Source organism: Pyxicephalus adspersus, chromosome 8 (genome assembly GCF_032062135.1).
Source record: "Pyxicephalus adspersus chromosome 8, UCB_Pads_2.0, whole genome shotgun sequence".
Classification (NCBI taxonomy): Eukaryota; Metazoa; Chordata; class Amphibia; order Anura; family Pyxicephalidae; genus Pyxicephalus; species Pyxicephalus adspersus.
In genome coordinates this window covers 20,841,263-20,866,053 of record NC_092865.1, presented here as the reverse complement: position 1 = coordinate 20,866,053, position 24,791 = coordinate 20,841,263, and the positions used below count along the sequence as shown (strand labels likewise).

The 24,791-nt window shown below is 37.9% G+C and overlaps 1 protein-coding gene and 1 long non-coding RNA gene across 2 annotated transcripts in view; one reads left to right on the top strand and one right to left on the bottom strand.

Annotated features, from left to right (window-relative positions):
- COP1 (COP1 E3 ubiquitin ligase) overlaps window positions 1–6,070 on the top strand; it is a 129,053-nt gene extending 122,983 nt beyond the window's left edge. Inside the window, exons 19-20 of the mRNA XM_072419732.1 lie at window positions 3,678–3,722; window positions 5,600–6,070. Of these exons, the coding sequence (XP_072275833.1) occupies window positions 3,678–3,722; window positions 5,600–5,617 (63 nt within the window). The 3' untranslated portion in view covers window positions 5,618–6,070. The remainder of the gene's footprint in view (window positions 1–3,677; window positions 3,723–5,599) is intronic.
- Window positions 3,464–24,791, bottom strand: part of LOC140336550 (uncharacterized) — a 91,330-nt gene continuing 70,002 nt past the window's right edge. The window contains exon 4 of the long non-coding RNA XR_011921906.1: window positions 3,464–3,607. This is a non-coding gene — a long non-coding RNA (uncharacterized lncRNA). The remainder of the gene's footprint in view (window positions 3,608–24,791) is intronic.

The window sequence follows — 24,791 nt, the reverse complement described above, 5'->3', positions numbered from 1 at the left end:
GGGTTGTCTACCCTTTTATGAAAAGTGAAAATTCTGAGTTTAGGTACGCTTTTAATAATAATTTTATTGTTACTATGCTTTATAGTAATGAAAGTAAAGCATCTGTTGTGACCACTCATCATTTCGTCTCTTCTGGACCACCAGCCTGACCTCCAGACAAAGAATCCTCTCTAAGTGTAGCTCAGGTCTCCCCAGAATGAGCATAAAATGACAAGCACCCCACTATTTTTTGTTTCTTTTTCTTTAGCTTGCATTATGGAGTGTTTTGTTTTGACAATATGTACTTGATGGCTGTAGATGAAAGAGCTGGCAGTGCTCTATTATTTTATGCTCATAGCTTGACTTAACACAGACAAGGCCTTCGCCCCTTTTTATGACATCATATCATTATAGCATATCGCTGCATTTCCTACCTCAGTCATGTTGCTTTGTTCCCACTACAAAAGGATTGACAATACACAGCTATCCCTTTTTTTTTTTGTAACCTCAGGCGCGTGTCTGCAGCGGCATTGTGGTAAAGAGTCGCACCTCTTAACATATTGCATTTAAACATGGACATATAAAACTCTTAATTATCACAGTGATTCAGTTCATTAAAATTGTTGGCTTTTGTTTTTTTGCTTTTTTTTTTTTAAAGCTCTTTATTCTTTTCTTTCAAATTCATTTACAAGACCACAGTGCTCCCCTTAGCCCTGACGCATTTACAGCCTAGCATCTGATGTGGCATAATATAATACCAATGAAACCAGTAATCTTTCACAATCAGGTGTGTGCCAAGGCTTCGGAACGCTCTTTACCAGTTGGTGGGATGGCCCTTATGTATGTTTCATTTCTGCATCATACAACTTGTAACACACCATTTATTAATGCAAACCAGGCTCATCCAAGCTATAAAAGTAAGCTTCCCACACTAACCTCTGCAATTCCTCCTGCTGTACTCCAGGAGCTCCTCAACTTTTAGCTTTAGGTATGCCGGAGCTGCGACACATCACCATTCATTACCATGGCAGCTGCAATTTATTGTGTAATGGGACAAGTATGATAAAGCATTGAAAGGCCATATTTGAGCCCTTTATTTTATTACATGCGTATGCCCCTAGAATGAATATGAAACACTAGCTTAGACTTGTAAGAACCACAGATCTCTGTATGGTACCCCTGAAGTATGTAAACACAAGTCTAAGGGTCCGCATTAATGGTCTGTGGGCTTGTGCAACCAATTGACCTTCTGAACTGAATATTTCCTGCTTCAAAAGAAATTTTTCTTTTATTGTCTTGTAACAAAAGCCTATTTACCTTGTTATATGAAAAGAGAAAGATAGTATATCATATCTATGCTCTTACTACCAATTTCCTAGAGCGTCCCCAGTAGGGACATAAACCAAAAAAACGTATTCTATCTAAGAGGTTTGGCTGGATTTTGGCTTTAAAGCCCAATTAGACAATAAGTTTTGTCTTGTAAAATGTGTGTAAGACGGTTACGACTACTGCATGCCATGCATCCAACACTCACAGCCCCTGGGCACTGCCAGAAATGATCACTTTTTGTGCTGCATCCTTACAAGTTGGTATTCTCAGCTAACCGTCCAACTGAACTACAAAACGCCTTCCCATATATTATGGAAGAAAGGGGACGTGTTCTATATTTCTGTCCTTGGCTTGTCACCCTAGGACAGAATGTTTGATGGATGAGATTAGCAAGTAAGAAATAAAAAGCTTGAGGGACTGGTAAGATGCAAAGTAATTTTTGTTCCTGGGTTTAGACATTGTTAGACACAAGACACAAAACTAGACGTTGCTTGTACACCGGATTTGTGAATAAGAGTGGTTCTGGACATTGGCTGCGCTGCTATTGACTGGTTATGGGGTATGAAGGGGAAATGGTTTGAGCAGAGCAGCCTTGTATTTACAGTATTGATATTTTAGCTATGTATTTAGCCATTTTTCTGCAGCTCAGCTTTAATGAAAACTGCCTTACACATACAGCCCACCATTCATTTAGAGATACTTGTATATTAATAGGTAGGCCTTTGAAATGAAATAAAATGCTTTAGCAGTAATTAAGGGTTGTTTCCGTGTAAGTTTCCCCCACCTATTAAACAGATTAAATGGTTTTGTAGGTTGTCAATGCATCTATGATCATAAGAAAGATCAAAATGCAGCAAGGCTAAAAGGTTTTGCTAGATCAATGCCACTGTGTGTAATGAAGGAAAAGACATGATTGCTGGGATTTTGGCTTGTGCTAATGGAATTCCTGGATATTTGTGTCTGAGAAAGTACTCGGATTCATTCAGTGCAGAATGAGGAATATATCCCATGTGTGATGATCGGTGAGTGACCTGCCCGGGCAGACGTTGTCTATAGTGTAATGAAACTGTCTGCTGTGATGGGAAGTTGCAGTGTCCTTGGTAACTTAATGTGATTTTATCTCCGGTGATGGCTGCAGTCTGGGTGGGGGAGAGGGTGTAGTGCAAGCACTTGCTGACCTCCTGCTGCTAGGTACATATGTATGTGGGATTTCATTTATTTTCAATGTACCTGCTTTTGGTTATGATCACTTAGAGAACTGCACATTTGCTTGCAGCTGTGGGAGGTTTGGTATTGTTCTTTTTACATATATATATATATTTTAATAATAATTTTTCATATATATATATATATATATATATATATATATATATATATTCTTTTGCAGTTCCATATCACTGATATAGATTCCATATTGTGTTAAGTGTTTCTGACATGAGTTCTTTTCTTTTTGGCCTTTCTTTAAACTACAATGTAATTCTGGTGTGGGAGAGGAAATAGGGGGGAAGGGGTTTGTACTTGGTATTACTAAGCAGTACTGATACTTCTATTACTCCAGGGTGCTGATGCGGGAGAGCTCCTTGCTGTGCAGTTTATCTGGACTATTTCTGGCAGGAGACATTGGAGTACATTCATCTGTTACAACTTATTCTTAAGCTGCATACACACGTGCAATTCTTGCAGTAGGAAAGGATCTTTTATGATCCTTTCCAACGATAAGAACCACACAATGCATGAATGAGTGTCGCCCATACACTGTTCTTCTCTATGGGGAGGAGAGAGGGACAACGATGGAGCTGCGACCTGCTGCGTGCTCTCACCCTTCCCTTGCATTAGAATGGCTCGTTGTTCATCATCCGTGGGTCCGCCAGGACAGGTCCACGGACGATGAACGACGCGAGCTGTACACACGCCAGATTCTCACCCGATTACTGGCTGAGTCGATTATCAGGCGAGAAAAATTTGACATGTGTACATAGCTTTACTGAAAATACTTCCTAAACTGGCATCCTTTTAAACTTTCAAGGCAACAATGTTGCTACTTTCTCGTATTGACAGCTGAAAAAAAGCCCATTCATTACTTAAATGTCCTTATCCAAGGTAAAGTTTCAAGAATTAATATTAAGTTGTTAAATACTTTTACATATCTGTTCTTTTATGCAGGGTTTATGGGGTTACATTTTACAGCAGAGTATTCCAGGCCTTTCATACTGAAGAGTCCTGTGTAGCAAATCTAGTTGGTTGTGCTTGAGTGACTTGTTTCAGTGATTGATCCCTCTTTAAGGATAGATGGGTTGGCCTGTAATGAGAAATTGTGCAGTTAGATAATGTTCAGACATGAGCAATAACTTGTCTCTGTTCTCTCCTAGGAGTCAAATGTTCTTATTGCTGCTAACAGCCAGGGCACAATCAAGGTAAGTCTTGCCATTAACCTCTGTGGAAACAACCATAGGCAGTGCAGAACATACAACCTATACATACAAACTGAAATTTGTTTTTATTGGAAAATGTCCATAACTGTTTATAATTAACTTTTATCAGGTTGCTCATGAATGAAGTGAATAGCCTAAAAGTCAATTTGCCAATCTCATGTTCTGTTTAAAGATTATTGGTTCATCTAAACTTGTCTAAACTGCTTAGAATATTACAGTCCATTAATTTTAGATTGCTTGGATTTTATGAACTGTGGGATTTCTCCAAAGATTGGGCAAAACTGCACACTTATATTCTGAAAAATCAAGAATCTACAATCTAATGAAAGACTAGGTTTGCAGAAATTGCCATACTTGTCCTCTTAAAAATCAATTCACTCTTCTCATGTCATTATTATACAGGGTCATTTAGCCATAGTTCTTCATAAAAGAGTAAAAGGTTTCAGCATGAGTGATCTGTCCCAAGAAAGCCGCACTATCCAGGAATATTACCCATTAGATGCAAAATCGTTCATTTAAATTTGAATTAGTACAAGACTTGGCCAATAACGCTGAAATATTTTGGAATAAATAAATGTCTCCATGTTTTCCTTCCATTGGCTATGTTTTTGGTCAGTGTTGTGTACCTGACCAATGTACATATTTCCCATAAAATACAGATTAGCAGCTTAATAACCATTCTTAAATTGAAACTTGTCCCTGTGATTACCCTTCATTTTCGTGTACCAAGACAATCCCTGTTTCTTTCAGGAATAAAATTTTTTTTTTTTTTATTTAGCTCCCTAAGTTATTACAATACATTTGCTACAGCAGGGCCCTTTGGCCCTCCAATACAATGTACTCCAATACAATGTATGTGTCCAACGAAGATATCAGCTGAACAATGGCTTGTTCCTAGAAATGATTTCAAAATATTACTATGCTTCACCAAAAACCTTAACTAATTACCTTAATTTAAATTTTAAATTAATGTAATTAACCTAACTAATTTAAATTAACCTAAGATTATTCCATTCCATTCCATTGCATCTCCACTCCACTATATGAGTTAGTGGTTAGATGAAAAATGGAAAAAAAATCCTTAAATTGGCCTCTTTATTACTCTATACTGAAAACACTATAGTTATACTTTAAAGAATACATTTCACTTTTCCCAGTTCGGCCAGCACTTGGCCACTGTATACCTTTCAGGTTACTTACACCTGAACAACAATGTACCTGTTGCCTTGTTGCATATGTTAGATATTTAAACCTAACAATCTAAGACATGTAGTATGTATGTACAAATCAGAGATTTCCTTCATTGTAAACATGGTTTAAATTTATAAATGTAAAATGTAGCTTGCTCAATAAGTAAATGTATTTTAATAGATATTTTGCATTTGAAATACTTTAGTTTTGGCTTACACTATTGCAGACCTTAGTACAACCAATAGGTGTATGTGGTACAACAATCACCAAATATCCGTATTAGTATTGTCTGCAGAGCAGCTGTCTGGTTTATAGCAAATTGTACATTGGGCACACAAAGGGTTTCAAGGCAACCGCACAAAAGGGACTGTTCTGCTTGGCATTTTGGTGCGCTTGTTAAAAATGTATTTGTCATCCTTTGCAAAAGTCTTGAATGTAATGAGGAAGACACAGTCTAGAATTGATGGCATGCGGTATGTACTATATATCTCTATTTGCTGCTGTTTTTTCATCTCTAAACAGCATCAGCAGGATGACATATTGTGCAAAATAGTTGGATCGTTTAGCTTGAAGAAAACATGCATTACCACCATCTCCACCTTTGTCTTTCTTGCTCAGGTTTATTTCGGTGCCCGTATAATGATCTAGTTCTGTCATCTTCCCTATAGGTACTGGAGTTGGTATGAAACTGCTAGATCATCATGGACTGCTATGAACTCTCCTGTTTAGGTCAAAACCTCCAGGTGCAGAAAACGCTAATACCTTCCTAATGGTGACTCTCAAAGCATTATTATACCACATGTCATTTCTGGACACTGATAAGACTTTTGGAGGGGGAGAACAGGAAGGGACAAACAGAGGTGGATAATGATTTATTGCTGGAATTTGGGACCCTAACTGGTCCTCACCCCCCACTACTGTGTTCTTCTCTCTTCTGGTGCTGCTTTATACCTTAGTAATGGGGGGCCTGTATTATGTTGCTCTTTGCAGTTCCTTCCAAAGCTGAGGACATAACCTGAGAGGTAGAGAAAGGCTTCATTTTTATCATAGGGGAAATTATTAAAAACCGATCACGCCAAAAAAGTAACAAAAAAAAATCTTGAAAAACCCAAAAATAAAGATTTAACTATTTCTAAGCACATGTGGTGATTTATTTATGAATGTAAGTGGAGTAAAATGAGGATATATCCAATCTGTGATGCAGATTTTAGTTCTACATTGCAAAAATACCAAACACGCTTGTTTTTACTACTTCTGCTTGTAAAACGCAGTCATATGGCTTCCTTGGCTTGGAGATGTATGAAGGTTGCCAAAGAATCTGATATTCTCTTACATGAAATTCATGCTTCTTTCTAATATTCCTGATCTTCATACTTGTTCTAAGTCTTTGAATCTGCATTTCTAGAAAGATGTTGGCAGTAGCAGCATCCACTTCATGGCAAAACAAAGCCTGACAGAGGTTGTAAGAATATATCCCATAATTTAAAATCAGAAAATACATTTTACCTAGACATTATTCGTGAAGGTAAGGAAATGGTATTTTATACTGATCACTTTAGAGAGTACTTGTCTTCAAAAAAGGAGTTTGGAAGCACAAACTGCATCTGACCCAGAGTCACATTTGGTCACAACAGATGCTGATAACTCATGCATGGTGACTGAAGGTACCGTACAGGACCACTTCATGCAACAGAACATACAGCATTCACATGTCATTAACCCACAGCTACAGTGCAGTGAATGTATGGTCTTCACTATACAGACCCACTTTGCTTCTATGGTGACTGCCTCCAAACAGTGACTTTCATTACTGATAAGGTAAGTGCATTCTAAAAATGACCTGTCACTTAGTAGATATCCATTTTCGTGGTGGTCTAATGCAAACTTAGTATATTTTTTATTCAATATTTATTTTGTCAGAGCTAACTTTACTTTCTAAGGTAAGGTTTGACTAGCCTGAGGTCATAAATCCTTGCTCTTGATCTTGGCTTTATCTTCCAAATACTGCGCTCATGAACCCTAGTCATACTTTACATTTTCTAACACACGTTTATTGTTGTCCATCACTGAATGTGTTCTGTCTCTTCTCCAGAAAGTAACTACGAAGTATTCCTAATTACATCTAATTTAAACGTTTATATAAGAGAATCTGCACTGCTGGTGATTCTTTCAAGTGATCGCAAAATGCACAGTCTGAAAAGAAAGAATCATCTGAAAATCTGAGCCCAATCCTTTCCCCCCTGTAGTTCTGACTAACAATGTACCTATAATGTACTGTTATGGGATTCTTTTCCCCAAGTTATTTTTTTTTATATATTGACAGACAATGAATCGGTGCCCTTGGCTTTGCCCAAACTTTTAATAATGATAAAGAAAAACCTTGCACATACAACCTTCCATTATATCTACAAATGGATTAAATGGAACAAGAGCCAGGTCAGAGCCTTCTGGTACACCACTGAATAAACCACACAATAGCTATCCTTTAGCTAACTGCATACCCACGGGTTAATTCTTTACCTGAAAACAGGTCAGGCTTTTCAAAGGTAGTCATTCTGTAGCTTGCAATGAACTGATAAAGAAGATACCAAAAAAAGTAATAAGTGCATAAAGACGTCTAGTTCTAGAAAACTGTAGAAGCAGAGAATTGATTGCTGGACTCTTGTTTGTAGCTGATCCATTATAGCCTTGCTGAGAGCTGCACAACAGTGTTTTTTCTGGGGCATGCCTCGCTTTCTTTCCATTCCACTTTAAAAGCAATAGCTAGCAGTTTATTTAATATTACAGGATCTTTCAACCCCACAGTTACACTGCAGCTTTTCTTTGTGGTTTCACTGCTCAGCCTGGGTGGCATTTATCCTAGCTTTTCCTGTACATAAATAAAAACTGCCCAATTTACATAAACTAAAACAAATCTAATAAACTGACTTGGCATCTCTGCATATATCTCCTGTATAAACAGTCGTCGCATGGTCTTTCCCTAAAAATTAGGCTAAACGTTGTTTTCCCTATGTCTCAGAAGTGGCACATGCCAATGCGTATGATGCCATTATATATGCAAATCCCCAGTGCACGTTTCAGCACAAGGGCAGACAAATAAGATCTGCTTAGCTTATTGCAGTTTCATGCCACAAGATCAAAACATAGGAGGAAAAAGCTGGTTTTATTTCCCTTCTGTATTCTAGTACAAGTCTCTTACAGCACAGAGTTATTCTGTTACTAATACCTGATTAGTGTCTTTGTATGTAATCAGCTAACTGCTACCGGTCTAGAAAGCATTAAAGCCCAGGTTCATTTATTTTTGAATGTCAGTTAATACATGTTCTTCATTTTAATACACTTTTATAACCTTTCCACCCCCCTTGTTTTCCAAGATTCACTTACTGTGAGATTCTGGCAACCTGTTTTTCTGTTGATTATATGGATTTCCAAAAATAATTTCTATAAAGAGGTTCTTTGGCTACTGAGCACAATGGCCACTGGAATTGCCCTGATTGTAGTTGCCTGTCAGTGGATTGTGCCGCTCCTTGCAGCCTCCGGTGCGTTTGTTTTTAATAAATGCAATTATATAGCATAAGGTAGATCTAAACTAAAACTGGAGGACATTTGGTTTGCTTATAGCACCTTGTGTTATATACATTTTCCAGCTTCCATTATCCATCCTTCTTTTTTTTTTTTTTTTTTTTTTTTTTTTTTTTCTTAGGAGCAAAACCTATAAGACTATTTAATAAAGTGGGATATCTGAACACATGCATCACTTTTTGGAAAGGGGGGGGGATCCTGATACAACCTTTGTTAGTCTTTTCCTGCACCCTGTAAAGTCCTGGTAATAGGACCTGTGCTCCAGCTCTTTGGTAAAACTTCATTGTGAATGCATTGTTCTGCATGCCTGATTAGAAATTCTGGGCTCCGTTCAGCAAGCACGTCGCCCAAGCCTGTTTCCTGCGGCTAGCAGCTATTCTGGCTTTAAAGACTAATTTATTATTAACCACCTCATTTATTACCAGGATTTATTTGCAGCCGCAGAAAAAAAAAGTGCTTGGCTCGGATTCAATAAACAATTCCTGCATTCCGCTCTCTAATGCTGTTGTCTGTTGAACAAGTCTCTAACTATCTTCGTAGGAGTTTGGCTTCAAAGTTATCTCCATCCACACCAATTACAGCTGAAATTTGACTTTTTTTTCCCACACGTTTACATCATCTGCTTTTAAACAGACCTAAAATAAAATGTTAAATTACAACTTTCTACATGTCTTGCTGGAAAAGGTAAATCGTCATTAGGAGAAGGGTTATCTTGTAGACTACATGGGTAGCACTGGTGTGTAAAAGTCAAGACAGTTGGCCTATGTTGTATAAAAAAATTTCACTTTTTCCTGTGTTTGTCACAGGGAGCCAAACAGAATATAGCATTTGCCACAAACACTCTCTTAGGTTAACCTTTCATGCTTGCAGGATCAGTATTTGTAAAACAGTATGCATACATGGTTTACTGGGTAAAAATGAAACCTGCTGCATTTAAATGAAGATTAAGGGGGCTGCAAGGCGTTACAACTTGTTGCATCATTCATTAAGGAAAGTATTTTGGCTCCAGCTGTAAACCAAAATGAAAAAGCATACCATTGAATTGAACTTAAAAAGAAAAACCTCCATGCATGTTCAGCCCAGTGCATTTAGTGCACCTCAAAGGTAAAGAGTCTAAATACTTGTTCAAAAGCCAGCCAGCAATGGCAGATTATGTATGCGGCATATCTCCTGAGATACTTTCCTTATCTTTAGAATGAAGAATATGGTGCTGAATATTACACAGGGCATTGTGACCAAGTGCAAGGGTCCACGCTTAAGTTAAACCAAAGGCTCGGTTGTTGTACTATACCACTAGAATGTATAAGTCTCGTATTATTCAGGATTAGCTATATACATAGACTTCTTTGCATTACCAAAAAATAATAATGAACAGCTCTGTTGAGTCCTTTGTTTCAGGCACCTACTGTGTTGAAAATCTTAGTCATGTTGGTTTTCCTATTAACGCAACCTTTATTCTTTTACAGCATTTAATTAAGTGTTGAGTACCATGTAAAACGTTCATTGTTTCTCAGTAACACTACTGTTACAATGTATTTGTGTCACCTCACAGACCAATAGACAAAAACAAGTATCCTATTGTACGTGCAAATTCATTGTAGTATGTGACACAGATTTATTGTTTAGAAATGGTAAAATTTCCTATTTTGTAAGCTATAAGTTATCTTTTCAGACTAAATCTCATGAATATGGTATAGGGCATAGCTTATAAATCATTAGTTTTTTTTTTTATCCTATTTACATTGTGTCTCAAGGTTTCATCCTTGTTTTGTGGAACTATAGCAGTGCTCCTGTGTGCGTCTAATACACAAGTCCCCATATTCTGACAGATGCTGTAATACATGGGTATAGAAGTTCAATCATATCCATTGCAATAAGGGCCCTTAGGTTTCAGTTCCTCAGACCTTTGCCGTGAGATCTTGCTACCATGTGTATTGTACACAATTTTATGCATTGCAATAAGACAACCTATCGATTGGAATGCAGTGCCAATGTAGATCAATAGGCAAAAAAAAGAACTTGTCCCATTTTTGTAATGCACAACACCATAACAAAGGGAATGTAAATTGTGGTGCCTTTGTAAATCAACAGCAATGCAGAACGCATTCAATAATGTTTTACCAAGATTTGATAGAAACAAATTTAACCACCTGGGCGGTTACCCCGAGCCTGGTTCGGAGTAGCTAAAAATAGAAAAGTGTTACAGTGCAATCTGATTTTCATATAACATTGTATGACAATCTGATTACGACTGAAAAAACCCACTTACCTTGTCCCCGCAGCTTCTCCGGAGACGTCTTCTGTCTTCTCCCGGCGTGTGAAATGACGATCTCCGGGGTTTCCCGCTGACGTCGCTGCATGCGTCAGTGCAGTGGGCGGGGTGGGACGGGAAATTCGAGTCATTTTGTATTGGATTCAATACAAAAAAGCTGTATTGAGTCCAATACAAAGAAATATATATATATATTCATATTATATAAGGTACTGTACAGTTTTTATACACTATTTTTTTTTAAGATTTTTTAATAATGTTTTATACATTTTTTTAAGTTTATTATTAAATTTTGTACATATTTCGATGAGTTATGCCTAAGAATTATAGCCTACAATCTGAAATAAATTTCCATGCAAAAAATGTAACGCTTTTTGCATGGAAGTACAGAAAGCATTAGAACACTCGGCATTCGCGTACGCGTCCCTCGGCGATTCCTGATGATGTCAGTGCATGCACCCGTCGACGGGGGTCGTAGCGGGAAATTCAAATATTTTGTATTGGATTCAATACAAACTCCTGTAACCAATCCAATACAAAATATATTTATGTGGTTTTGTCTATAGGTATGTGATGATGGAAAATTTACCACACTAGGGAGGTGTTTTAGAAAAAATATAGTACTATATAGTATACTGAATTATTGCATTTTCAGTATTTTTTATTTATGCGTTCTTGTTTTACTTTTATATTCAAGATATCTTCTAGACCCTTGTTTGGACATATTTCTGTAAGTTAAAGGTCTACAAAATTAAAAAAAAAAATTTCATGAAAAACAGTGTACCGCTTTTGGTACAGAAATCCAGACATCAGTGAAACGCCCAGGAGGTTAAAGGATGCCTAAATGTTGTTCTTACAAGGGAATTCAGATATATAGTCATGAGACAAAAAAGTACATCCTCTTTAAATTCTAGGGTGTTTGTATATCAGGGCAAGAAAAAAAAATATCACCTGGTATTTAGCAGTTTTGTTTTTTAAATATAACCTATACCATATGACATATCACTAGTCAATACTTAATTTATTATATTTAGCTCGGTGTGCAATCCCCGGCACTAGAGATTGAATGGGGAGAAGTCTCCACAAAAAAAAAGCTTTTCCCAGCCAATCAGATAGCATTAGAGGTTTTGAATTGGGAGACTTGTCCCCATTCAACCTCTAGTGCCAGGGATCTTCTATTGAGAACAGTGCGATAATTAGGTTAATTAACCTCTAGTGCCCCGGGGATCACAAACAGGAGGATTGCCAGGGAATCCTGTGAATCTTCCTGTTATAATTTCCTCGGAAGCATTGGAAGTTCGAGGAAATTTTTGCGAGAATGCCAGGGGCATTCTTGCTCATCCTTAGCACAATGCCAAGGAGGAATGACATAAGCAATGATCTTGAAGAAGAAAGCCAAGTCAAACCAGGATATGCTCAAATAAATTGCAAAAAAAAGACTTTACAGGCCTCCGCATTTTACATTTAAAAAAAGGGACAAGTATGGGTGATTTGGAAGACCAAAGTGACGATATGTGCTTATAATGCACAGCTCCATGTTTGGGGAAAATCAACATTGCATATCAGGAAGTCCTCATACCAACTGCCAAGCACAGTGGTGAAGTGCTGATTTTGCTTGTTTTGCAGTCATTGAGTAGACCATGAACTCCTCCAAATATCAAAATACTCCTGAGTCACATGTGAGGCCATCTGTGCAACAGCTAAAACCTGGCAGAAATTGGGTCATGCAGCATGACGATGATTCCAAGTACACCAGCAAATCTACAACATAGCTGAAGACCGAAGGAATTACCCTCCCTGGTGGTAACCCTGAGTGTGGCTTGGGATAAAAAAAAAAAACATGCTGAAAGCGGTAACCCCGATACTCGGGGTAGCTAAAAACCCGTTGGATCCCATCCTCGTTCCCGGTGATGATGTGAGGGAGCGTGGCAGAAATTTCAAATTATTTTGTATTGCATTCAAAATTATTGAATACAAAGTAATCTATATATATATTGCTACTGTACAGTTATATTACAGGTTTCAGTATTTTTATGCACCCTTGTTTTAACAGATTTTTGTGTTTTTTCTTAATTTAAAATGTATTAAATATTGGACATCGTTCGGTGAGGTATGCCTAAAGAATTATAGGCCTACAATGTAAAATAAATTTTCACGATAGACAATGTACCGCTTTTATACATACAAATCCGGACAGAAATGAACTGCCCAGAAGGTTAAGGTTTTTCAATGACCCAGTCAAAGTCCAGATCTTCATTCATTCCAAATGTTGTTTGACCCAAGCAGGAATGTTTAGAAACAAATGCAGCAAACCTCAATCAACTGAAGCATTGGTGTAAAGAAGAGTCGGCTAAAACTTCTCCACAACACTCAAGGTTTGATTTAAATAATTTAAAAATGTATTTTCATTTGTAATATTCCAACATTTTAACATCCTTTTTATATATTTTGTAGTGTTACAATCCTGAATGAGAATTAAATTACATTTTACAGAACCATTGAGTTTGTTCAGAGCTTAGTTATTAAAAAAAAAAAAATGAAAAACTTTGACATAACTAGAAACTCAAGAAGGTCCTTCACCAAAATAAGGAGGGCATTAGTCACAGAACTGAGCAGCCAATAATGGCTCTGTAAAGCTAAGGAAATAAGAGACAATTGTATTGCAGATGCTCTAAAAATGTGGGTTTTACAGAAAGCTTGACCACAAGAAGTCATTGTTTAAATTAAAAACAAATGTTGTTCAAAGTTTGGTAAAAGGAATGTAGATGATCTAAGAAGTAAACCTAAAAAAAGTTTCACTCATTAGACCCAAACCAAACTTTTTGGTCTTCTTGCAAACTATGTGTAGTTATTACTGTTTAGCACCCTGAGAATAATATGAAGGGGGGTGCTGCATAATTACAAAGGGAAGTAAGTGTAGCCACTCTGGATTTTCTCTTTATTCTTGAAAGCCCTTTCTTTTCCTTGAAAATACCCTATAGTAAGTAATACCCTCTAGTAATATCACCTTCCTCAGCAGTACAAAAAGTAAATACTGCATGCTAAAACTACCCTATTACAGCCCAAGTCCACAGGATAAGAAGTGGTTCAGGATGTCTATGGGGCACAAGTACAAAGCACCATATAACAATATAAAATATATACATAAATTAAGAGCTTTGCTTTAAACCATTATGACTTGTAAATAAGTAGCAGGAGGGCTGTATGTGGCTAAAAAGGACATCGGTTTTGCCTGTGTGTACTTTACGTCCACCTTATCTTTAAAATGTCAGATCTCAAAGGCCAACTGCGCTTATCATCTTAATCAATGTAATAATGATGATTTGTCATAAAATTACCCATATATCATTCAACTCCCCATGTAAGATGGTGAATTTCTAATTACGGAGTATCAATATTTGTGTAGCTGCCTAATGAACTAATTAGCAAGGATCACACACTAGGCATTGAAATGACCTAACCAAGCCAGACTGTGCCTAAATAAGGCTAATAGATGCACAGCTCAGTGCTGGGGAATTAGAGATTTTGAAATGTGTGTAATTTAAAATCCAGTTGAACATATTCTTATTGACCTTAGGTAGTCTATGTTCATGTTGACTGTTAATTGAAATATGCAGATGTTAATTTATAAATAAAAGTATGTGGCATTCTCATCCATTTTGCATTTTTGTTTTGTTTCTATGGATACTTGTTATACCTAGTAAAGGAAATAAAAGGGTGCAATATACAGCAATCTAAATAATTGACTGAGAATGTGTAAAAGACTCATTGTCAGATCAATCCTCAGGGCCAATTCATAAATTGCCAATCAGATTCGGGGCCAGATAGGGACAGTTTTCCCACAGACAGTAATGAACTCCTAAGCTTGGCAAATATAATTATAAAACATTAAGTGTTGATTAGTATCCCGTCTGTAAAATAATACTGGGATCAATGCTACACAGACATATTCCTCCTGTGAGATATATCTAATAGCTGCAATCTGCAGACACAGAACATCTGTTGTCATATCACCTCTATGCTGCCTCCTGACACCTTGATTCCAGATCTCATAGCTGGAATACAAGATTCAGAACCTGACTGTCTGTTATTATTCATTTTATACACCTATTGTTTTTACCTGATTACTGTGTTACTTTGTCCAAGTAGCATACTGGAGCACAGAGGCTCCCTAAGCTTTGACTATTTTGGCCATTGCTCTCCTTCAGCTGCCTGACTTAATGCTGCTAACACTTCCTAAAACCCAGCTCCTGACTGAACACAACAATGTTATCAGAGCCTCCTAAGTTGTTTATTGTCTTCTCATATAGTGAGCTCTACTGGAAACTGGATTCCAATTAAGGAAACAAGTTGCTTAGTCAAGAAGACAACAGTGGTGGGACCACTTTTCTTGCATGGTTCTTTTACCCATAACTATAATGTTGGGGAAGGGTGAATGGAAGCTGCTCCCTATAGCAGCAGTCGCTATTCACTCAAATTTGGCTCTGTTTTTTAACCGTGCCATACAGATATATCTGATGAATCTATGTGCATAGATTTTAACCTAAAGGTTTGATCTTGCAGAAAGTCTGTGGCCACACAAATAAATTGTTATTCTGTAGTGTTTCTATATAAAGTTATCTGGCCCAGATATTTTATAGCTAATTGAATTTTAATTAGTGTAGACATATTTTAGTCTCTTTCAAGTAATTTGTTACCAATTTGCACTATTTTTCTTCCCTAAAAAGCTGCAGAAGAAATAGTAATGTCAGGGCCGTCGGTGGATGGAGAGCTGTTTTACTCCCAGTGTACAATCCAGCATTTCTCATGTTCATGCATTGTCTGCAAACAGAGGGGTTTCCTGATTGTTTATGACAGTCTGATAGAAAGCTGCCACAGCCAGCTGGCATTTACAGGAAAATACAAATAAGGTCAGGAGTTTAGGGGAATTGGCTGCAATTTCAGAAAACTATTCAAACAGATTTAAAAAGCTATGGCCTTGGGTCGGAAAGCATTTCATTGTAAGAGTTTTACTCTAAAATGAGACCATGAGATATACAGTATGTTAGTTCATTGTTAGACTGTGGAATGTTGGTTAAGAGGGAGCCAAAATCTACCTAAAGAATGTGCAAATTCGGTCCTGAACTGGACAGCTAGCTAGTCTGACAATTGCAGTCTCTGTCATGGCTGCAAGTGCCATACCTTTTGTGACTCTTCAGATTGTTCCTTATGGATCCCATTGATTCCTAGTACACGCTTTACATTGGGTATGACTTTCCCATGTCAGTAATGTCCCTACCTCTAGGATCCAAAGAGCTTGCATTGACTGATTTAAAAAAAAAAAACAAAAAAAACTGGCAGACACCCCCAAGGTGTCTTAAGAATGACCAGGCCTCTGGTAAGATCACAAAGTATATGACATTGCATTGTGGTTTGAATGGACAGGGTTGGGTTACCTTTTTATGCCCTTTTTTTCTTCTTTATTACATGGCTTTAGTACATAGTTCTGTGTTGAATTAAATGCCTTATGAGTAAAAAGCAGCAATACAAAATATCTAAAATACGAAAAAAGGAAGCACATCTGTCTCATGAGAGAGAGTTCAACCGTTGTAGGGCAGATTAAGTCATGTTTATGTTTTATTTACACATGATTAATCACTAATTCTGTTATTCTGACCTCTGACTCCATAACAGGACAGTGCATATTATATGAACCTTTCAAAATTGCTTTATGTCCGATTGGTCCTCTCTTCCTCCCGTGCCATTGTTTGTATCTATAATTTGCAACCCTAAGTGTTAGCATTTTATCAATGCGTTTTAGTAATAATATTTAATATGGCTGTTCTCAGAGCAACTTGGTATATTAAGTTGCATTACCAATTCAAACTCTTTGTGCTATTAGATCTCCTGTAATCATTTAATTTGTTTTTCTAAGTAGAATTCTGTTTAAAAAAACAAAACTGCTTTAGAAACTATTGTAATTTGGTAGTTAGAAAGCCGTTTAGGTATGGCACACTGCTTTGTAGTTTGGACGCTTTAGTGTCAAAGTGCAAATTGCTTTAAATAACAGACACATCATCAATCCCCAAACCAACAATAGTTTTGCATGCACACACAACATTGTAATTACCATGTATTCCATAGATTGGTGAAAAGTGCAGCGCAAATACATCCTTTCAGCACAGAAACTCCTATTTGCACAGAAACATATGCTTCACCAGTGTAAATGTGAAAATGAGCCTCAAAACTCCTGCAAACACCTTTAATATATCTTTTAATCAAAGTTCATTGAAAAGCCTCTCTGTCCACAAGGTGACAACGCTACTGATCAATTTCAATGCAAAACAAAAAGTGTTGGGATCCTGTTATAAGGGAAAAACTTGCAGGTTTCAGGTTTGTCATTCTAATCTTCTCTTTACTATTTGGTGAGTGACTGACACTGCATGCTGCATGTGTACACTGGATAGTGAGAACTGTGATCTGTTTGTATAACTCAAAAAGTTGCAAAAAATGTCCTGGAGTTTGCAGCTTTGGAAGCTCTCATATTTCACTTTCTTAAAGTGAAAACAGCTGCACCATCTATTCTGTCCTACTTTTCAGTCTTGCACTGAAACCGATTTGGCCTGTACATAGGTTCATGTTAGTCTCTTCACATCTGAGAGTGAGATACCAGTATAGTACATTTTCAGTTACTGTTGACCTTAAAACCTGCATAGCCTGGATGTTCACAATGTACATTTCTGTCCTGTTTTCCATGCCAAGCATAAATCCTGGAGCACGAAGGTATGTAATGCATTTCTTTATGTGTTGGTGATGACTGTACACATTTTCCTCAACAAATATCACAAAACCATGTCTCCTGTGTACTGCAGAAAATCTGTACCCGTCAGCGACCCCTGGGCTATGAGCTGTTCTGCACAGCACTGTGACCTGGACACAAGCAGTCAATAATGCTTCTACCCAGCAGCTTCCCCCTGGCTGCAGAGACCAGGAACATTGTTAGAGTAACATAAATCTGGTAATTACATGGTCACATCTGTACAACACCATGTTGTGTTAACATGGACAAGCAGTCGGATGATTTCACTGGAAAAAATGACATCAATAATGCAAAACTTTTACTGTGAAAATAGAGAATCTTTCACTTAAGCAAGGATTTTAATTTATTCCAATCCTGCTAGTCTGTCTGTCTTTGTAGTAAGTAAATTCTGGTACACTTATTATATATGCATCTGAACAGATTTCTCTTAGTCCCCCTCTAAAGTCTAATAAATGAAGTTAACCTAAAGCAGCTTCTTGTAATGATGGGGCCAGGGGATTAAGGGGAGAGTTGCCATTTTTATGTTGGTTATCATTATTGTTCCTGCTGATTTATAAGCCAGTAGCATGTCAATTAGCACCTGGACATATCTAGCCCTATCTCTTGCTGTGAGTTGCAGTGTCCAAAAGGGGAGTTTGAGTATATGAGGCACAAATGGAGGATTGGCTCAAAAGAGATAGATAGTTCCTACAACAAACAAAACAGCCAAATAGAATTTAGGAACCCTTCATTTTCAGTTTCACGATTTCTGATCGCCCAGGAATGTGCAGTGCATTTTTTTTTTCTTGGGGATTGGCAGCTCCCTGAAATCTTCTGGGTTGTGGTGTCAGAATTCATGTCATGTCATGTCATGTTGACCTACATGTCACTGCAATCTTACCTAAGGGCTTCCTCATGTTCTAAGTCGGGCCTCAGGGATGGTCAAGGGGCTTTCTCCTGTTTGCTTTGTACTCTGGCATTTCTGCAGCTCTCCCAGCTTAGGAGGAGGGCTGTGATAAAAGCATCTACATCTGTTTGGTAGGTGAATCTCTACTCAAGACCATAAAAGCAGGAAAAGGTAGGCGTGTTCTATGGGTGGTTACCAGTTAAAGAGAGGATCCTTACTTTTAGCTTTTTAGATCATTCGGGAAAGGCATGAGACCCTTTACTTCTATAACTACACATTTACTCTCCTATACTAAACAGTTGGGTGCACCACTAGGAAATAATGAGACTAATATAGTGATAGAACTAGCATATCCAGGCTCCCCTTTTGGAGAGGACAATACGAAGGTAGATTGAGAACAGCAAAGTATTTAATCCCAGTAGATAAGAGGACAATTATTTCAGTCTACTAATACCTTGAAGAGACTGAAGATTCCCCACGGGTCTGACAGTACAGGAGAAATAGTACTGAGGTCTACTGGAGAGTAAGGTGAGAATTTTCTCCTGCCCAATAATCCTCAAAAAGGTGATATGAAAAGAATGCTGAAAGAACACTTTTTGTCCAGATCTTGAAAGTGCCAACTCCCTTTCAATCAAAAAGAAAAAGTCAGCTTCAATATACTCACTTGAGCACTATGCATTGGATCTTCCCCTTATGCTGTTTAGTTTAGGTCTGTATGCTATCCATACCTTCTATGAAAATGAGTAACACATTTCTGCCTAAATGAATAGGTCTTGTAATAGGAAAATCACTAATAGGCAGCAGAATAAACTCCAATACAGTAACAGAAACGTTTCAGGGCAATAAAAAAAAAAAAAAAAATAAAAGATAAGGGGTGTCATTATTAAATTCTAAAGAACCCCCCTCCAAAAAAAATGCAATTCCTAGAGAAGCAATGGGAAGCCATTATAGAAAGTTTTTTGTTCTTCAAATTATATAAGAAAGTCTCCCATCCCAGTAATTTTTTATCACAAATCTGCAAAAAGACTAAAGAAGGACAGATGCTCAAACTAACCTAAAGGTAGTTGTTGTTCGACAAAAAACATTTCACATGCTTCTACAAAGATGATTTTAAGACCCTATGTTTTTCCTAAAGTAGCTTTAGAATTTCGCAAAGTTAGAAAATAGTGCTTCCAACCTTCTGTAATTCACTAAAAAAGCCCTATTATTATTATTTATACACTTATGGGGGTTAGAGCATGTGAGATTGTTGCCTGCTTCCTGGGCAGAAAGAGAAGAGTCTTAAGGGAGGGAAATCTCTAGGGCAACAATGTGGTCTTCAAGCCATGACTTATTGGACCATTATTGGCAGGAAATGATATACAGCTAATATTCTAGCCTTTGATGAAAAGGTTTTCACAGGCTAAAGTCCTACTTTAAGGTATTTTCTCTGAAATTCCACCAGGCAGCTTTCCTGGAATTAGGATTATTAGGAGAAACATCTGCATCAGTAGGAATGAAGCAGCACTGTACAGACAATTACAAGGAGAGATTTTAAAAATGGGGCAAAAGGCCCATCCATCCTAATATCACAGAACTTTATTCCTGCACATGCATTTCATGTATTTCTTAAATACAGAAAACTTTATGAAGTTACACCGTATCCTTTGGCCTGTTCCTGCATAATACCAAGGAGACTGTGTTGGGAATGCTGTTTGACATGTTTTATTATTGACAGGGTTCCTAATACCTTCAGCCAGGTTCACTGAAGAAAGTGTATCCTCTCCTGCTTTGGAGAGCTTTAATAAATCAGTCCCAAATTGTTTTAAGATTATTTGCTGTTTCTCTATAAGGTGAGCACATGCTATATAAAAAGGAAGTAATATCAATAGAAGTATATCTTCTTCTGATAGTTGTGTTAGGACTTAGTGAAGCATGACAAAATTTAAACTGAAACCAGCTGACAGTTATCCCATATCAATATACTACACTAGATAAATAAACATTAAGAAAAGGCTGCATCCTTTCACTAAACTGTTTGCCGAACAAATGTTAAGCTCTGTAAATTAAAATAAGAGAATAAAGATGATTAATATGAATTTCAAATCAGAGTTTAACATCAAAACATAACCCCTGATATTTTAATAATATTATATCAGAAATAAATACAATCGAATTACCCAACGTCAAAGAAGAAAACGAAAGATCAGTGCAGCTGCTGAATCTTAAAAAGACAGAAAATCAAAGACATGACAAAAAGCATGAAATTCCCTTTTAGAGTGAACAATTAGGATATTTATGTATTTGATAAAACTAAATTGAGAATAACCTGATCACATCTCCATCGAATAAACATATCTCTACACATACATACACATGCTTATACATTTAGTGTGTATATTATATTTATGCACTGGTTGATATGTGTGTTTCAAAATGAAAGCTTTTTAATGATGTGGGACAGAATCACTGTGGTCACAATAATTAAAATATTATGCACAAGCCAAAAGTTTCCTTTACCTTCCACTTCTTACCTATCTCGGACACTGCAGATCAAAATAACATCATCATCAAGAATCATTACCACACCATCATAGAAAGCTGCATAACATTGACTTCAATGACAGAATCAACAGGTAATAGTGGAACTAAAAAACTGTAACCACATATGCACCTATTAATGTCCCAGCACATGTTGCAATGAAAAGACATAAATATACTTTAACTGGAGACATAAATGCCTTCTCATATTGCTGGGCCTCTGTACAGATGTTCGATGTGGCTGGAAACGATCTTTCCTGAACATTTGCAACAGCATTACAATGAACAAGTGCAGTACAGGGTTGTAGTCTTAAAAAAAAAAAGAAGAGGGGGCACAGTAATAGTGAAGGCTATCCATGGCGAGCGCGCAGGGAGTGCCTATACAGGGGTCCCGAAGAAAGTGAGGGCACGGCGTGCCCACCCCACTACACCCCTGATGCTGTACACAAAAAGCTGTTCAGTTCTTTAGAGAAGGGAGGGTGAGGACAAGCAGGAGGCACCCAGCTGCAGCTCCACAGGAAAGTACAGTGGTTACTTGGTCGTTCACTGATCCACCAGGACAGATAAATGCATGACGTCAGGGGACAGCTGTATACACACTAGATGATTGTTGCCCTAGACCAGAGGTCGGCAAACTCCGTCCTGTAGGCTAGATACGGCCTAGCCAGTAGATTGTTCCGGCCTAATCCTGACCGGCAACCCCGGGGCGGAGCCGGAACAAACTACCAGAGCTCCGGAGTGGTATTCGGCTCTTGAGCCTTCATGTTGTGGTTCCATTCCCTATTTATGGTGGCCAGCGATGACACTTCCACCGCCGGGGTAAACAGGGAACGTTCCCTCTCCTCTGTATGCATTGCGGAAGAGAGGGATTTCCCTTTAGGGGCCATTCCTAGTGGGGGGCAGAGCCATTAGGGTGGGACTCGAGAGAGAGTCCAGCTTAGTGTGCTCCCGCCTACCCCTGAAATGGCCTGGTGGCCAAAAAAGTTTAACCTCTGCCCTAGACAAAAGAACATGATCATCTAATGTGTGTACAAAGACTATAACTAGGCAGAAAATGGAATTTATTCTAGGTCGTTTGGAATGATCTTAGGACCTCCTGCCACTATAAATGGTGAAAAAGCTCAAGCAAGGTCCCTGGGCCATCAAGCTTGGATACCTAAAGCTCACACTTTACAGGTAATGCTGCTGCTCACAACCAGGAGAAGCCGAAGGTTTCCACTGACCAGCCGCTTTGCTGTATTTTCAGCTTTAGTGCTTCCTAAATGAACACCGACAGCTAAAGATTTGCTTAGCAAAAGCTTGCCAATTGCTTGTACATGCTATAATACCTGATTTTACTTTTTACTGATCTACTAAGTATTTCTCAAAGCCTTAGTAAAAATGTCTTTCCAGACTGATCCAAGTTTACAGCACATGGTTGCCAGCGCAGTGCTTTATCTATGGCAAAAAATACTTCTGTGCATGTTGCCAGTGCCTGCAACCCTCTTCCCATTTCTATCAGTATCAAACACAAGATCCAGGTCTTGCACGGTAAAACAATAGATATATCTCTTTGTCACATGCCTAGATGGGCGTAATTACATTTGAAGGCCTTGATGCAGCAATTCTGATCCTTTTGCTTATAAGATTGAGCTGTATGTGTTCCAGTTCTGTCCCTTCACATTCCCTGTATGGCTGTATCTGTTTAATGACATTTTTTTCTCGCTAAGAATGGTTGCTGTGGAAAATGAGTGTGTATTGACAGGCCAGCACAGCAGCTAAGCTGCAATCATAGAATCTTGATGTTTTTCCCTGCTATTGATTCCTATCCGCCTGCACAGTTGCACATGCTTCCTACCCTGGATATACTGATCAATAATCCAAATGACCTTTACACGGGACCCCAGGACTTTGGAAAACTGAAATATCACTGCTACAATCCAAAGGTCACCCAATCCTTTATTAGTTAAGAAATAAATCTCTATTAGAAAGCCTTGCAAACCTGCTTAAGCTGTACTGTAATGCTTTATTAGGTAGTTGGTATTAGAGGAAGACTCTGATACTGCATATTTGCACAGAATCAATGAATATAGTTTATACAGCGCTTTATTTTTTGATCTGCTGCAAATGCAATAGTATCATAAAGTGTGATTTTTCTGTCCTACACTGAAGGGTCAGGGCACTCAAAATTGATATTACGGTTGCCAGTGGATACTGGTGGATTGAAACACTTATCGGCTTCTCAAATCTTGCAGAGGCTGCAAAATGGATTGACCCTTTACTTAGCAATGCAGCACTTGAGTTGTGCGGATGTTTGAAGAGAACTTTACCTTTTCAGAATTTCTTATTCATCAATTCAGGAGTTTTAGATTGTTACGTTTTCTCTCAGAGGCTTTTTAGATGGTCACTTTCAGAACTACCTCTTGCCATGTGAACACTCAGTTGAAATTTCTTTCCAGTCAGGGTAGTAAATGAGCTTACCAATGGAGCAGAATAAGGAACGTAAAGTGTGACTAAACCATCAGACTAAAACTAGATTTAGTTGTTTAGTTTAATGTTAAAAAGTTTTGTCTTGCATTTGCATAAGGTCTCTAGAAATATTTTTTTGTAATGGAGGTATTTTGCAATTCCTGATCCTTGGTGGCTACATTTTCTACCCATGCCTTCTCATGGGGCCACTTAGATGCCCTCTCCTGTATCCTAAAACTACAGTGAGGATGTGCTAGCACAGCAAGTACCAACACATTCTACAGTATGATGTACAGAACTCCTTTCTTCTTCCCATTCAATTCAGAATAGTAGGGGTTTCGGGGGGGGGGGGGGGGGTTGGCAGATATGCACTTGTAATGTCCTTAGCATGCATTGCATTGTGGGACTTTAAGTTCTGTACAGAGACTGGGCAGTGCCATGCATGGGCACATGCACCACCAGGGAGCTGCAGCCCCTTGCACAGTACTATATGAACATTGGAGTGCGAGTTTTAGCCTTTTTTTCCTGAAAGACATTTGTTCGCTGCTTTTTTTAATATAAATACTGATGTTAAAACATCTACTGCTGTACAATTTTCTCGGGGAGAGTTTAGTTACATTACAATTACTGTAGCATGCAGAATTAGCTTTACTGGTAGGGATGAGGGAAAACAGAAATCCTCTAATATAGAACAGTAAGATTTGCACAGCTAACAATCAGTCTAGGGATGCTTTTTAAACAATTTTCTAAAAGGATTCTTTGCCAAGAATTAGCCAATAAAGTGAATAAACCAATATCATTAATGAATTCCATTGTTCTAAAAACAAAACATTTTTTTAATGCAAATGACCTGAAGTGATTTGATGTCAGCCTTTTGTAACCCCTGTACTGCAGAACTCAGGTTGGGGAAAGGAGAAGCAGCACAAGGACCCAATCAGTTGTGTTGCATAGTTTACAAGGAGCATGCTGATGAGGGGTAAGCAGAGATATGGAGAGCAAGGCGTATCAGTCTGATTCTTCTCCTTTCACTACCCAGTCACAGGCTGAAAAAGGAACAAGAATTCTGTTACAAAACTGCATCAGGTCCTAATGTATGACAGCCCCTATTTAATGTACAGTGCTGCATAATATGTTGGTGCTATATAAATCCTGTTTAATAATAATAATAATAATAATAATAAGGGCTGTGCTGAGCGACAGTCTGTACATTTTGGAACTAGAAGAACAGAAAATGGAAATTTATATTTACCTACAATAATTTTCCTTTTCTGATAGTTCCATGGCAGCATATGAATGGGTTAAACCCTTTCCCCTCCCATTCTCAGGACTTAAAGTAAATTCATGGCGGTCCAT